The 16,481-nt window shown below is 33.4% G+C and overlaps 2 protein-coding genes across 8 annotated transcripts; one reads left to right on the top strand and one right to left on the bottom strand.

The window, feature by feature from the left end:
• LOC109360466 (probable protein phosphatase 2C 10) lies at positions 1,293 to 8,572 on the top strand. Of its 5 annotated transcripts, none has more exons than XM_019605389.1 (6): positions 1,293 to 1,297; positions 5,376 to 5,421; positions 6,315 to 6,554; positions 6,633 to 6,909; positions 7,804 to 7,958; positions 8,076 to 8,572. In XM_019605389.1, the coding sequence occupies exons 2-6, from the start codon at positions 5,383 to 5,385 to the stop codon at positions 8,214 to 8,216; spliced, it is 852 nt and encodes a 283-aa protein (XP_019460934.1). In that variant the 5' UTR covers positions 1,293 to 1,297; positions 5,376 to 5,382; the 3' UTR covers positions 8,217 to 8,572. The 5 variants fall into 5 exon arrangements, 4 of the variants coding, with proteins under 4 accessions (XP_019460934.1, XP_019460933.1, XP_019460935.1 ...); XM_019605388.1 differs by lacking the exon at positions 1,293 to 1,297 and adding an exon at positions 4,819 to 5,113 and having other exon boundaries at positions 5,274 to 5,421; XM_019605390.1 differs by lacking the exon at positions 1,293 to 1,297 and adding an exon at positions 4,820 to 5,113.
• LOC109360464 (probable pectin methyltransferase QUA2) lies at positions 9,013 to 16,265 on the bottom strand. 3 transcript variants are annotated; one of them, XM_019605385.1, is made up of 10 exons: positions 15,930 to 16,264; positions 15,182 to 15,415; positions 13,558 to 14,059; positions 13,337 to 13,469; positions 12,564 to 12,804; positions 11,499 to 11,712; positions 11,152 to 11,327; positions 10,750 to 11,053; positions 10,364 to 10,502; positions 9,013 to 9,702 (listed from the first exon to the last, which is right to left on the bottom strand). In XM_019605385.1, the coding sequence occupies exons 2-10, from the start codon at positions 15,363 to 15,365 to the stop codon at positions 9,544 to 9,546; spliced, it is 2,052 nt and encodes a 683-aa protein (XP_019460930.1). In that variant the 5' UTR covers positions 15,366 to 15,415; positions 15,930 to 16,264; the 3' UTR covers positions 9,013 to 9,543. The 3 variants fall into 3 exon arrangements, with proteins under 3 accessions (XP_019460930.1, XP_019460931.1, XP_019460932.1); XM_019605386.1 differs by lacking the exon at positions 15,930 to 16,264 and adding an exon at positions 15,733 to 15,886 and having other exon boundaries at positions 9,435 to 9,702; XM_019605387.1 differs by lacking the exons at positions 13,337 to 13,469; positions 13,558 to 14,059 and adding an exon at positions 14,459 to 14,591 and having other exon boundaries at positions 9,435 to 9,702; positions 14,680 to 15,415; positions 15,930 to 16,265.

Here is a 16,481-nt window from a genome sequence, read left to right as displayed (position 1 = left end):
CAATTTGAGAGTCCCAATTGTAATGTTAGGGGAAGCATATTAGAATAATGATGTGCCAGGTTAGGTAGTTACAAATAAGAACAAAGAAATTCATTAGTGTTCCAAATCCTTGGCCGGCAATTATTAATGCTCATTATTTAGCTGAAACCATTCCGATGTAGAAACCAAACAATTTAGAGAAAATATTAGGTGAGAGGGATGGTTACAATAAAGGTGCTCTAGTTCTTCTATGGGAGTACAATTATTGTACTGGTAGGTACATTTGAACAGGGACGGCTCATTGACTTTCAATTATATATGTCATTTTTTGGCAAAACAGTCTCAAAAGTTGGCTAAAAGGTATAAAAGTGAATGAAACTAGAGTGTTTAGTAAAACTAATTGATAAATTAGTTGAAAAGTTACTTCCAGGCAGAAAAAGCATCCGCTGAATGCCAGTAAAATAAATATTTGCTTAAAGATTGTTATTGACAATTTTGGTCAAGCTTATGGACCCTCCACCTGTATATTCTGGTTGGGCAAATCATGAAAAATGTGTTGACCCGTCCTAAAATGTTTGCTAAATATGCTGTTTTTTCCACGGGTATTTCAAACGGTCGGGCAGAGCAGCCTATGAGCATTAGTGAATACTAGAATAAGAAATTGATTGGGCCAAGTCTAGCAAAAGTAATTCATGTTCTAACTACTCGAGTAGAATATACTAATTTTCTAACATATAATATTTTACCAATTAACTGCATGTTCGGTTTCTGCAAAATAATGTGTTTTGTGTTTTGAATCTCATGGTCACATTCTGCATCCATGTAATCTTAAATATGATAACATGGATATTGCAATGTTTTAGCGGTGAAATAAAAAATAAGAGACAATATATAATATCTTGCAATGTTCCATGTACTAATCATTCTAGTTTTTTTTCTTAATTTAGGGCGGTCTGCAAGCTCGCTCTGCTCATGTTGATATTTCATGCCCTATTTAAAAATAAGCATACTGATGCCCACCCTAATTTTGGTAGGCATTGTATAAACATGAGCAAAGTGACCCTAATTTTGATAGACATTGTATAAATATGAGCAGAGCAATCCTAATTCTCAATACTATTAAAAAATAACTAAAAATAGTAAAATGATGTGATTTTTTTTAACTCCTATGATCTACACAAGTCACTTTTAGAGTATTTTCAAATCAGAACTTATAATCTTAAGGCTTTTCAAAAATTCCATGTAACCAAATAAGTCAATAAACTTATTTTTGGTTAAATAAACGCGTTAATTAACTTATAATTTTCTTCATAGCCTTGTCAAACACACTAAAAATGATGTGAAATAACTTATTGATCAAGGGATCATAAGACATAGTTACGTTAATGACTTTTTCAAACCAAAACTTATAAACAGAGCTTTTCTAAAATTCCCTGAATAAAATTACAAAGTTATTTCTGGTCATGAGGGCTTATAATATGTGTTGCCCATTACATCATTGTGTGATTTTTTTTGGCTTAGATAGAGGCATCTCCTGGCCAAGTACATGATACTAAGTTGGAATTAAATATGTTGTTTGATTGATGCTCTATTTATTTCAATAATAATTGTATCCTTTATAACAAAAAAATGTAATCTGCTCTTATGCACTTCATTTTCTACACTTTTACACATTCCTTCTGTAACCACAAAAATGTTACTCTACTCTTATCTTATGCACTTCATTTTTCTACACTTTTACACATTCCTTCTTTTATGGGGTAGAAGAAAAGAAGGCTATAAAAAACAATTTTATTTAACATTTTATTGTCATTTGTCATATTAAATTAGGGTTGACATAGCTTAGTCACTCATGTTTGGAAGGAGCTACATAATATTTAGAATAATTAATTACATTTAGGTAAAGTGGTGGAGTGTTGCATTGTAGATGGTGAAAGTCATGTAGCAATAAGAATCACAACCTTACACTCAAACCCAAGTAACATCTGGTATATGTGGAATCTCCTATAAATTAGGAAGGTACACTTATTCTTTGCACCAAATACTGACCAAGTTAGTTCTACCTACCTCTGACCAAGCATCATGGATCTTCAAAAATTAGTCTGCATATATCAAATATTCATTATTCATTAAAGAATTTTATCGGTGAATAAAAAATTATAGATATGGGGTAGTTATTCTGATCTCCTTTAAAGTCAAGGTATATATGTCATAGACTTCAACTAGCTCACAATAAAGGATGGATGAAAGAGGGGTATAGCCTGCTCTACTACACCAAAAGAACAAATAATTATTATACAGAAGAAAAAACCATAGAATGCTTATATGATGACTATGAACACAAATTAGATGCCCACCACCAATAAAACTCAATATACCTATAAAAGGAGCATGTATCTTATTAGTTTGAGTCCGGCTCCTCTTAAGGTACTGGATTCTCAAATATTGAGATATGAAGAAATTTTAAACTAGATTTAAGTTATATTCGTTGAAACTTTATTTGTATTGTATATCACAATCCAAATTCAATACTGGAGAATCTAAATTTTATGGTGCGTGCTGATCCACCAACAGTAATTAGTTTCAAGAACTTCTTAAACTAAGTATGATAATTAAGGTTAAGCCTTAACATAAAGAATTATGGTTGCCAAAATTACTTGAACACAAAAAAAGAAGAGAAAAAGGACTAAATGCAGTATTGAAATCTTGTTCAAACAATTAAATTGTATTGAATGGTTGATGGCTGACTAGTCATCTCATGCAAGAATTGTATATTTTATACAATAAAGAGGAAAGTTGGGATCAAAATTTGGACCAATTCAATATATTGGTCAATGATTCTATAGTTTGAAATGGTCAAAACTTAAGTCAACTACTTCATGAGGGCATAAGGAAAATTGGTCATTTCAAATAAAACTGCCATTTATATTGATTATATAATTTGTGAACTAATTGATGGTCCATGTCGTGCAACATGCAAACTAATACTTGCAATTGAAATGTCAAAGGTTCACAAAATGAGTACTGCAAGAACTTACAATCAGAATTCAGAACTTGTGAGCAACCACCACAATATATGTTAATTAGAAGCTGATCCTGACAAAAGAACTATAATCAGAAATTGTCACAAACTATTATAAAAAACAAATGAGAATATAGCCAAATTTGGCTTTATTTTTCAATTTTTCTTCCAAATTCTACTCGGTGATAATTTTATTTTTAGTCTCTAAATCTCTATCACATGTTAACTAAGATTAGATATATGTTTATACTAAATTAAATCTTGAATAATAATTATATATCATCTAAATTGTTTGTGTTAAATTTGAGAAAATTTAAACATCAATAAATATATAATAAGTAAATTTCAATTTTCATATATATATATATATATAATCTTGATGTATATGAATGAGTACTCCACATCTTTTATTTTTTTGTGAAAATTGATATATAAAATCTATATGATATAAACTTTCATTCTAATGATTGATTTGATTAAATTTATATTATATGACAAAATTATTAATTATAAAATTACGGTTTAATGCATAAGGCTCACACTTAGTGGAGTCTAGAAATAATAAAATATAAGTCTTACTTAACAAACTAAAGACTATTTCTAGGATTTAAACCGTACAAAAACTAATTGATATAGTTTAACCTGCTATAAACAAGTTTCTCATTATACTTATTGCAAAACATTCCATTAAAGGTTTTTTAAGATGAACCCTTGAAAATCGTGTGATCTAAAGAGATTGTCCTTATGGAAAAGAAAAAATCAACAATGAAGAATGTTTTGATAATTACAATGATACATGAAATCAACTAGTTGAAATCAAAGTGACAACCTATATTTATTAATATTTTAATCTAAGTTTGCTTAAGGAACAATTTAAAAGTTTGCCAACAATATAAAATTTTGATCGACCTAAAAATCATCTTAATTGATAAATTAATCATCGATAAATAACCATTCTTATATATAGTATTTAGTACATTTGATAGTATCTCAAAATCATGAAGTTTGAGGTAAGAATCAAAAGAAAAATCAACAATGAGAAAAGTTTTGATAATTATAATAATAAATGAACAAGTCCAAATCAAAGTGAAGACTTATATTTATTAATATTGTCACTCTAAGTTTGCTTTGCGGACAATATAAAAGTTTGATTGACTTAAAAATCACTTAGTTGATAAATTAATATGGATAAATACAATTATATCAAATTCGCTCTCATATCTCGTATTAATACCTGTGATGTATCACAAAATCATAATGAATTGTTATAATCAAAAGAAAAATCTACAATGACTAAGAGTTTTGATAATTACAATAATACATGAAATCAGCTAGCTAAAATCAAAATGAAAACTTATATTTATTAATACTCTCGATCTAAGTTTCCATTCAACAATAGGAAACTACCCTTCATAATTATCTCCATTTACCATAAATTAATTACTTTTAAGGGACTGAAAAACATTTGGTCAAAAAAATAAAAAGTGTAGAAAAGAGACAGATAAACAGGAAGAAATAAATGAATAAAGCGTGATGTAAATTGATGATTTGGTTCCAAACAGTAATACTTGTTGGGTATACATCTTCTGTGTTATAAATTGTATCACTAAATGTAGCATCAGAAAAATAATTATAGACTTGTGGTATATACAGTAGTATAATTTATGAGACCGTAGATGTTATCCTTTTATTGGGTGGGACAATCATAAATCCAAAAAAATTAATTTACTTATCCGATAAGATAAAAAATATCATTGATATTACCAAAAAAGACTTAAGAGAAATAAAAAGAGTAGAAACTTGAGACAAAGTTACGTGGAAAGTCCGTGCCTTGTCACAACAGAGAAACACCAGTTACAAACTTGAAGGAGAACCCTTCGATTACCTAATATCACAATCTTTTTAATTTATTATTTGTTTTTTAACACCAGGTTTTGTTTTTTTCAAAGGGACATGTCATCTTCCTACGGTGCTTCACTTTCATTCTCTTATTTAATTGGTTGAGCAAACTAATGAGAACGGGAATTATAAGCAAGTAGAGGAAGAAAAAGATCATGAACTATCCAACCAAAGAAGACCAAGTTAAATCATTTCTAAATTCTAATTGATCTGGTAAGGTGCAAAACTGTAATTCATTAATATCCAATTTTTCATCTTTATTGGTTTGGCTTTTCTTTTGTTATAGTTATTATAAAGCTTTTATGGGTTTTCGGGTTGGTTTTGAAGAAAAAAACTTATTTTTAAGACACCCTTTGTGTTTTTTATCAAAAAGCTCTTGATTCTGGATAAGGCTTGTGATTTTGGGAGAAGGGTTTCTTTCTAAATCCCAAATCAAGTGATGTATGCTGAGAATTAGTTGAAAATTATTGAACAGGTTCCTCATGGATAAATTATGCTGTTTTAAGTCGTCTTTCTCTCAGGTAAGAATGTTACATCTCCACTACTTATCTTATTTACTTATAATCTTACATCAAATGTTCAAAAAATTCTGTCTGTTGAGTTTGAAATCAATTCAATTTTTGGAATGGTGGTTTCTGTTTTTGGATGATTAACTTGAATGTCTCTGACTCTATTCTCTTTTGTTATTGGTCAATAACTTTGGGGGAAACTTGAATCCAATTTCTGAGATTCATGTTTCTGTAGATTACTTATTTGAGTGATCAAAGTGTGTGAGCCATTGTTTGCCTTGTAATCTGGAGTTCATGGGTTCAAACCCCCTCTCCGCCTGCGAGAGTAAGATTACATACATCTATACTCATCAGACCCCATGGGAGTCTCGTGCATTGAGTCCCTTTTTACTCATTTGAGTGATTTGAGATGATCAATATTCCATGTATAGTTTATCTTGGCTATCTCATTCCGTGAGTGTATCCTTTCTATTTCTAGAACTTAAATGTATACACTTGCTTCAGAATTCTAGTTTTGTCTTGGTCCTATTGTTTGCTTGATTTTTCAATTCATTACTAAACTATTTTGACAGTTACTGCATACTATTTGCCTTAAAGTGTTTTAAAATCTACCACCGCAAAGTTTATAATTTGTTAGTACGAAACTTTAGCTTTATATACATGAAATAAAACATTTTTGTTTTCCACCTTTATGGGAATCCATGACCATCTAGATGGCTCATTGAACTATAAAGCTCTATTTGTTTGATAGGGGTTTGATATTGAATAACTAGATTTTGTAAGCATGTTTGTCTGTTCATTATGGATGAGTTGAGAATCAATACTTTTTTTCCTTGCTTCCGTATATGTTCCCCTAAACTAAAAGCATTTTTCTTTGGCTTTGTTCTGTCACGGTTGTTGTATAGCACGTATCAGCAAGATCTTCAACGAGCACTGGTAAGGGAAAAAATTATGAAGGGTCGATGAAGTATGGTTTCGCCCTAGTGAAAGGTAGAGCTAATCATCCAATGGAGGATTATCATGTTGCCAAGTTTGTGCAGATACAGGAGAAAGAATTGGGTTTATTTGCAATTTATGATGGTCATCTGGGAGACCGTGTGCCTGCTTACTTGCAGAAAAATTTGTTCTCCAACATTTTAAAGGAGGTAGGTTGTCACGAAGTTGTAACAAATTAATTTAGTTTGAAAAGGCTATATTCTTATCCTTCTTCATTTTTATCCTAGGATAAATTTTGGGATGACCCTGCTGCATCTATTTCAAAAGCATATAAGAGCACAGATCGGGCAATTCTTTCACATAGTTCTGATTTGGGGCATGGTGGATCAACAGCTGTAACTGCAATATTAATCAATGGGCAAAGGCTATGGATAGCAAATGTCGGAGATTCACGCGCAGTTCTTTCCAGAAAAGGTCAAGCAGTACAAGTGACTGTAGATCATGAGCCCAACACAGAACGAGGAATCATCGAAAATAAAGGTGGTTTTGTCTCCAACTTACCAGGTACTTTCAAGCTCCAGCCATTCTAGTTTCTGATTTCTGTTTGCTTTCAGGTTCCAGTTTCTTGTGTTAATCTTCCATATTTTTATTCTGTAGCTACTATTTAATGGAAAGTGGCTATATTATAGTTTTGCAAATGTAAATTTCACTTATAGTTCCCAGAAGCAGCTGGAAATTTTTATGTTGGCACCACATAAGTCAAAAAGACTAATAGCAAATTAAATTATGCCTCTTTTTAACTAGATTATATAAGCTTGCACAAGAACTATTCTATTTTTTTTAAGTTAGGATGTTGTTGCCGAATGAATTTGAATGTACTTGTCCATTTTAGGAGCTCATGTGCTTTCTTTGATAAATCATAATTAAGGCAGGTCAGTTGGTAGATATGCGGGACATAGAGTGTGAACACTTGAATTCAAACCCCGACAACTGTACAATTTTCCATTCCCCCCTCCCGGTCAAAAACAATGCCTATCACACACAAAAATCAAATGCAAAATTTCCTTATCCTGTTGTTTAATGAATTAGAGCTTTGATTACCTGGGATTTCAGTTTTCTATGTTTGTGAGCAGTCCATAGAATTAAGGTCCACTAATTTTTTTCCATATTTTTCATTTTACTGAGACCTTATCTTTTAACAGATAATGTGATTTTGGTAATGGAACTCAACTGTATCCACGATTTCAAGAGTTAAAACATTAAAAATACGCCTCATTTGTTTTTGTAGAATGAATTCACACTTGCACGCCTAATGAGTAATGAAAAAACAGATGGTACCTCTTGTAATATTTGTTTTTGTAGAATGAATTTACTAATGATATTATTTTATGGCAGCACATAGATGGTAGTGCATATATGCTAACGGTAACATTAATTTTAATCTCTTCTGCATCTTAGGTGATGTGCCTAGAGTAAATGGGCAACTGGCTGTTGCTCGTGCATTCGGAGACAAGAGCCTCAAGTTACATTTGCGATCAGACCCCGATGTACAGAGTAATGATATAGATATTGATACCGATATTCTAATCCTTGCAAGTGATGGACTTTGGAAGGTGAATCATTGCAACCTAAACATTTGCTTCCTAAGTAAAAATCAAAGTATTTGGTTACTTTCAGCTAACTTTCTTTTAAAGGTATTAAAAAATTCCCTTTTGCATGTTTTAAATCAGGTGATGCCTAATCAAGAGGCAGTGGATATTGCTAGAAGGATAAGAGACCCACTGAAAGCAGCTAAGCAATTAGCAGCTGAAGCATTAAAAAGAGAAAGTAAAGATGATATATCTTGTGTGGTGGTTAGATTTAGGTGTTGATATCTTTTAAACCATACTTCTTGCTAAGTGCAGTTTATAGCAACAATAAGGTTATAATAGCAACATGGCATGCCAATTTATGAACTGAAACAAACAACATATACTACATACTTAGTTTGCTTAGTTCTGACTAATACAATTTGCTAAACAAAAAGGAGAGGGCATGTCAATCTTTGAAATTGATTTGTAGATTACACTTTGTCCTTTGAGGTTGTTTGATTTCTTTCTTTCAAAAGTGTGATTATTTAGAGTGTGTTGTAAATTGTATATTTTTATTCATCTACTATTTTATTTCTATCTTTATTTTGGGTTCATGGAAACAGACAATATATCTAGATGGATGCAATCCCTTTGTATATGGTGTACTTGAATTACAAATAAGTTATAACACATGATAGAGAATAGAATATCAAGTCATCAAAATAGTATTATTGATTTTGAAAATGATGACATCATCCTTTAGTCTTTATATCTACTCGTGCTAATGTCAAATCTTATGCATAATTATATAATGAGAATAATGTATATCCTCGTATCAAGAGATAACTTATCTCCTCTAGCTAGTAAAAATGTAACATGTGTGCTATTTTGTTTATTTTTAAAAATATTTTTATAGAAAATGATGAAACATGACACATGTCATGATTTCATTGGCAGAATGAGATAATTTATCTCCTTGTAGTAGGAGATACTCCATTCCTTATATAATTCAAGGTAAAAGTTATCTAACCAAAGGGTAAACTACCATATCAGCAATCATGTTAAATTGACAATCCTTGTTTATTTTAGAATGAAATGATGAAGAATGTGATTTTGATTTCACATTATAAACATTGACAAATTGTTCTAAGTACAATTTTGCCAAGCTTTTACAAGAGACATCAAGAAGCTTATAAAATGATGGAAGAAAAATAATTCTATAATAAAAGAGGCAATTAACTACTGGCCATTTTATACAACATAGCAAATAGCAATCACTTATTCTATCATGTTCTTTCCAAACTGAATTTGGGTTTGTGTATCTCTAATCAAACATCACATGAAAAAGTAAATTTACTGCTATACTTTCTCATATGTTCTGCATGCTCCTTTGGTAATTACCATTTACATGGCCCTATGTACACCTTATGGTTACATAAGATATGTGGTGGCATCATTGACAAGGATACATTGTTTCCTCTATTGTGTTTTTGTTTTCAGCTTCCTTTTTGTCCAAAATTTTTCAATTCTCACTTTCTATTAGCTGAGCTTTATGATAATAAATGATCATCATTGTACAATGAATATATGAATAATATGGTCTAACTTCTTTAGGCCTTCAACTGGTTTAGCTCGCCTGTTTCTTATGGAAAGGTTTCTGGCTGATCAAGAGTCTCTGATCGTTGTCACTTTCGATTTCTATCACTCGTGCTTCCCACTTCAACTGGGTTGTTAGAGCTCTAGCCGATTCTATTAAAGGAACTGTATCGCGAATTATAACCCAACCCTGCACACATAACCATTGTCGGATTGTAAGTCCTTGAACATGAACAACTCATAGGGCTGAACTATTTTGAGGCATGTTTACATTTTGTTCTAATAAAAAAGAAAAGGACATCACAAATCAGGCTCAGCAACTGCACAAAGTAGAACAGATGTGGTACTAACATAATACAGCACAAACTGCATGAGGCATTCCTACACTGCTCGATATTAACATTTTACAGCACAAAGACATTCCTACACTGCTTGATAAGCCAATCACAAAGCAGAATTGTTTTTTTTTGTTTTTAATCAGAATGTAGGAGATTAATGACAAAAAACCCAATTCAATTAGTCAGCATAATACATTAGCCACAAAATCATGTTGTTTGACACATTTAAAATGGTCATACAGAACTTAGCTAAATTTTAACCACTTCATTATTCTTCAACAGAACTAATACCAAGAAACTTTACAATCATATTAGGTGAATACTCAAATCCAGTGATGCTCAGCCAGTTTTGTTGCTTCATGTTATTACTTATTGTATCTTTTTGTCTCATAACAGCATACCCTCAATCAATTAAATCACTTTTATCAGGAAACAAGGTTAATATTAAAATCTTGAAAAAAAAAGGAGAAAATGGACCATGGAAGAAAAATCCAGAGTATTGAGTTTACATACCTCTGGACGAAGAACCCTATCAATTTCAATGAACACATCAAGCATCGTGCATCTCCGCGGGTGGGAAGTTTCAAGGGATAGAAGTCCAGCAGCATGTACCAAGTCATAGGTTCTAGGATATGTTGGAAAGGCCTCACACCTAGAAGCCACCAAAAACGCAATTGTAAGAAAACTATAATGTGTCTAGGATCTAGCAACCATTCTTCATAAAGACTTATCAAGATTCTGAGCCAGAGGGAGGTAATTAGAAAAATAAAAGCTATATAGACCATATTTTAAATTTAGCATACGCCCGAGCATTCATTTTCAGCCAAGCAAAACAAATTGATAGAAACAAAGAATCATGACATTCTGAAATAAGAATGAGAGAAAGTAGATTAAAGTACCAATCATGCAAAACGCCAACGAAACCTCTGTCGTGGATCAGGGGAAGATAGTTGAGCCCACTTACTGGGACCACATTCATCACCCACACAGACTTTCTAGCTTGAAGCAAAGCAGAATTAAAACCACCAAAATGAGCATTCATGTCTAGCACATTTCTGAACATGTTGTAAGGTGGTGGAGGGTCCTCTTCACCAGGCCTCTTTGGATGATCAGAGAAAATTAAAGGAGAGAGGAGTGACCAGTAATTACGGACCGCGGTTCTCCAGCTCTCAGAATCCTCAGCAAACTCATCAGGCTGCAACCCTGCCACAATAAAACATTGACATACAAAGATAACCAAGTCTTGAAGATCACTTCCATGAAGCGCTCTATAAGTAAGTCTTGAAGAGCATAACAAATACCATAGACTGCAAGCTCGTTCTTGTTCAAGTTAGCCCGAGAAGGCCATCTTTCTTTTTTTTCAATTGGAATCCAACGGCTGCTTTGTGTTCCCCCTATGCAGTTTTGCAGATCTCGATAATATGGAGTCTCCACATCATGACCTTTACCACACAAAGGAGGGGCAGAACTAGACTTTCTGCTAGTGAAAATAGGCAATGTTAAGAATCAAGATCAAATTATTTTTTTATGTAGTAAACAAACAAGTGTATACTGTATACAGATGATATAGAACCTATGCAGTAGAATTTGTTTGCAGGGATATACAAAGTGAAAGAAATTTTCATAAAATCATGTATCACAACAGTACCTTGAACTATAGCAACTCTTTTTACTAGTTTTCTTCCATACGACAGTTGCATCTTGCTGTGACAACAATTCGAAGCAAAGATTTTCTGTAAAATCTTGTACCAACTTCCACCTTTTCTGATCCTCTTTGTTACGTGATTTTATAAGTGGTGATGTCCAGACAAAGTACCCACCCGGTTTTAGAAGTCTATCAGCTTCAATCAAGAGAGTGCCATCTATACCATGTAATATGAAACGTCAATAGGATCAAAAAGTGCTATCATGTGATTAATACTCTAATAACAAAGTTTTGGTTCTGAAGCGAAAACTAATTTTAAGTCCAGACATAAAAAGGCGATAAGAACACAGACAAAAGGCAATTTGAAGGAATAGCTTCAACGCCTTCAGACAGATACCACAAGGAAGACTTTTAACAGAATCGCAGTTTGTTAGGTACTTCACCAAGTATGACATATAACAATAACAGACATCTACTTATTTTGATTTTAGTAAGTTAGCATTAGCCATAGCAACATGGATGCATTATGTAATATTGAATCTGAGTAAATAAGATATTCTGCTAAAACAGTGTTAAATGTCGAAGCTCGAGGGGGAAATTACAATACCATAAGATGTAGTCAGCCAACAAAGCTCAAGTTTTATAAAAAATAAAGCACATGTTAAAGTTTGAAGAATGTCATAATGGATAATTAAAATAAATAAAAACATTTCTTACATCAACTTTGATAGTCCTGCGTATTAAGCTTAGTTGAAAGGACCATACGTGATACAGAAGCTCAGCAAATTATCACTATTTTTCCTTGGGTCAGCACCAAGGAATATAAAGAACAAAATCATACAAAGAAGAACGAAAGATTGTATTTTAATTCTTGTTGATGCAACAACAACAAAAAAGCCTTAATCCCACTAGGCGAGATTGGGTATTTTATTTCTTGTTGATGACATCCAATTTCTTCCTCCATTAAATAATCCAGAAAACAAATGTTTTGTTGCTGAATAAGTACAGAATATGATTGAAGTATGTTGACATAACAGACAGTAGCATAGATTAAAATTTAGAAGGTACCTTTCTTGTCCCAATCAATGCCACACCATGCACAATGTAACATATCAAAGGAGAGAGACGAATATGGCAACTGTTTTGAAGTGAAAGAAGCAATCATGGCAGGAAGACCCCTCTCGAGAGTGAGCTGGACTTGACTGCCAGAAGGCTCATAGTTTGCAATGCACGTAGTTAAAAGCTGACTGTGAAAGAGATGCGCTCCAAAACTACCATAGCCACAACCTATGTCCAGTATTGTTCGAACCTGCCAATTTAAGATGCCAAAAGCTTCATTTGAATAACATTTCAAGCAAGGTCTACCGTAGTCAAACTTTAAGATATCATCTCATATTCAATGCAACCATAACATATCCAACAACAAAAACCAAGTCTTAATCCCACTAGGTGGGGTCGGCCTTTTAAAGAGGTGGACACGAGGACTTCCCAGGAGGTAACTCATCGTATTACTATTCTCGCCCAACCATAACCTATGAGGAAATCTAATACAAGTCCTTCCAAAGCACTTAAGAACAAAAAATCCAGAAGAAGGTACAAGCTTAGAACAGCTGAGACATAAACAAGGTTACCATTTCAAGCCAACAGTGTGCATTCATAAATATTTAATACAATTATTATTACTGAGATCATAAATATTCAAATAGATGGCAAAATATATGCTGAATTCTACCAAATCAGTGAACAATGAGTAAAATGGATGAGTGACACCTTAAAAAAATCAAGCTACAAACACTAAATGTGCCAATTTCAATACTAATCAGTATCACACATGTACTTACCCCAGCTTGTATGAAGTAAGATTCATTTCTAAGTCCCATCATTTCTGCAATTTGATGTGAGTAGTCTTCAATGCCATCAAACATATGAGAGGCTGAACGAAATGAAATTTGCTCTTCATCCAACATCATCATCCTGTAACCACAAATGAAAACTTCTGTATAAAAAATGTAGCGCAAATTAAAGTATGATAGATTTCGTAGGAGAGACAGATGTAACCAACCTCTTGGTCAATGTTCCAGAAGAAAGAACCTCCACTGCAGTGATTTTGACATTTGCAATCCAGATGACATCTCTTCCGGTAGGCCAATGAAGAGGAATTTTGTAATTCACCGGCGGGAGAACCAAACAATATTGCCTGAGCTCACGACCGCATTGCCGATCAAACTCATTTCCATCAGTACTACCAAGAGCTACATTCTCTGAAACATTGAAACAAGGCACGAAATTTTCGAGCTCCTCAGAACAGGATTCCAATTCTTTAAACTTTGACGGACCACTACTTAACTCACTAATATCCACCAGGTCTGATACAAGTTTCTCTTGGAGCCTTCTATAACCATGGTAAATGTGACCTCTTGATGAGGACGAAATCGACATCGTCCACCAAAAGGATCCAGTGAGAGCAAGAACAACTATAAAGGCTAAACTAAACTTCATTAAAAGCATCATCAACTTAACCCGACTTCGCGGGGAGCCAACAACGAAGGGATCAGAAGCAAAACCATTTTCATTGATTCGGCCTTTTAAAGAGGTGGACACGAGGACTTCCCAGGAGGTAACTCATCGTATTACTATTCTCGCCCAACCATAACCTATGAGGAAATCTAATACAAGTCCTTCCAAAGCACTTAAGAACAAAAAATCCAGAAGAAGGTACAAGCTTAGAACAGCTGAGACATAAACAAGGTTACCATTTCAAGCCAACAGTGTGCATTCATAAATATTTAATACAATTATTATTACTGAGATCATAAATATTCAAATAGATGGCAAAATATATGCTGAATTCTACCAAATCAGTGAACAATGAGTAAAATGGATGAGTGACACCTTAAAAAAATCAAGCTACAAACACTAAATGTGCCAATTTCAATACTAATCAGTATCACACATGTACTTACCCCAGCTTGTATGAAGTAAGATTCATTTCTAAGTCCCATCATTTCTGCAATTTGATGTGAGTAGTCTTCAATGCCATCAAACATATGAGAGGCTGAACGAAATGAAATTTGCTCTTCATCCAACATCATCATCCTGTAACCACAAATGAAAACTTCTGTATAAAAAATGTAGCGCAAATTAAAGTATGATAGATTTCGTAGGAGAGACAGATGTAACCAACCTCTTGGTCAATGTTCCAGAAGAAAGAACCTCCACTGCAGTGATTTTGACATTTGCAATCCAGATGACATCTCTTCCGGTAGGCCAATGAAGAGGAATTTTGTAATTCACCGGCGGGAGAACCAAACAATATTGCCTGAGCTCACGACCGCATTGCCGATCAAACTCATTTCCATCAGTACTACCAAGAGCTACATTCTCTGAAACATTGAAACAAGGCACGAAATTTTCGAGCTCCTCAGAACAGGATTCCAATTCTTTAAACTTTGACGGACCACTACTTAACTCACTAATATCCACCAGGTCTGATACAAGTTTCTCTTGGAGCCTTCTATAACCATGGTAAATGTGACCTCTTGATGAGGACGAAATCGACATCGTCCACCAAAAGGATCCAGTGAGAGCAAGAACAACTATAAAGGCTAAACTAAACTTCATTAAAAGCATCATCAACTTAACCCGACTTCGCGGGGAGCCAACAACGAAGGGATCAGAAGCAAAACCATTTTCATTGATGCCATATTTAGAATGAGAATTATTATCCGAAAAATGTAACCGAAAAGGAGATAAAGGGCTGTGATCTGAAGAACTTCTCTTATTATCCCAATCTTCCTTTTCTAATTTATCTTTGGATTTGGAATCTGGAGTCCTAACCCCAGCCACCCCTCTCTGCAGAGGCCTTGACATTCTCTAACCAACCAAAATTGTCCCACAGAGAAGCTTAACTATGAATGCTCCTACAAACCAATAAGAGTATGTTAATCCAACATCTTATGACTAGAACAGAAAAGTTACAAAATCAAATCATCACTAAAAAACACTTTTTTTCTGTTGAGAGAATAAAAAATATGGGAATGAGGAGAGGACAGAGCATTAATTAATTAACGGCATCAGATCCATGGCGGACCCAGTTTTGAAATGGATATGTACCAACTACCAATAATCATAACAGAAAAGTGGTAATTTCAAGTGTGAAGTTGAGGTAAAAGAATATGGGTTGGTGGGTAACAAAGAGAACAGTGAAAGAAATCAGTTCATGTTAGCTAGTAAGCACCTAAAGTAGTAATTAATGAACAAGCTTATTCCTTTACGTAGAAAAGGAAGAAACTGAAGTTCATTAGGCATCACAATGAGAAACCCAGAAAGAGTAAATGAAAACCCATTTTCTGTGACATAAGATCAAACCAGAAAGCGAGAGAGAGAGAAGTAAAGTAAAACAAAGAACAAGAATAAGGAAAAGAGTAGTAGTACCTTGTTGTGGTGAATAGCAGGAGCCAGGAGCAGTAAAAAGTACAAAGAATAAAATGAGCTTGATTTTGATGAGGTGGTTGCTTTTTCTTAAGCTATATAGCTTGAAAGTTGGGACACAGAAATTGAAGAAACAACAGTAACCTGAGTTTGGTTTTTGGTTTCTATATGGATCAGTGAATGTTTACTTCACCATGCTCTGCTTAGGAAATTAAAGAGAGAGGGAGACACAAGCAAGTAGATTTTGTAATGATCCGATCGTAACTCGTGAGTTCTTCACACTGACATTATTATATTAAATATTTGTGTTACATACGTTGTCTCTTGTCTGTCTACTCTATAACTTTAAATCCCCGGTACTAAATAAACTAGTAAGAAGTATAGTACTTTCATAATATCTTCCTTAGTTGGGTTTTAAGTTACTTACATAAATAATATGTGACAATTATAAGTTATAATTATATTGTAATTAAAAGTTGTTCAAATAGCATACATTTTCACTTAACTTTATCACTTTTTATGCACGGTATTCTTTATAATTATTATATGTGTAGA

This window comes from Lupinus angustifolius, chromosome LG11, assembly GCF_001865875.1.
Source record: "Lupinus angustifolius cultivar Tanjil chromosome LG11, LupAngTanjil_v1.0, whole genome shotgun sequence".
Classification (NCBI taxonomy): Eukaryota; Viridiplantae; Streptophyta; class Magnoliopsida; order Fabales; family Fabaceae; genus Lupinus; species Lupinus angustifolius.
The sequence above is the reverse complement of the archived record's forward strand: the minus strand, read 5'-3'. Positions and strand labels throughout refer to the sequence as shown.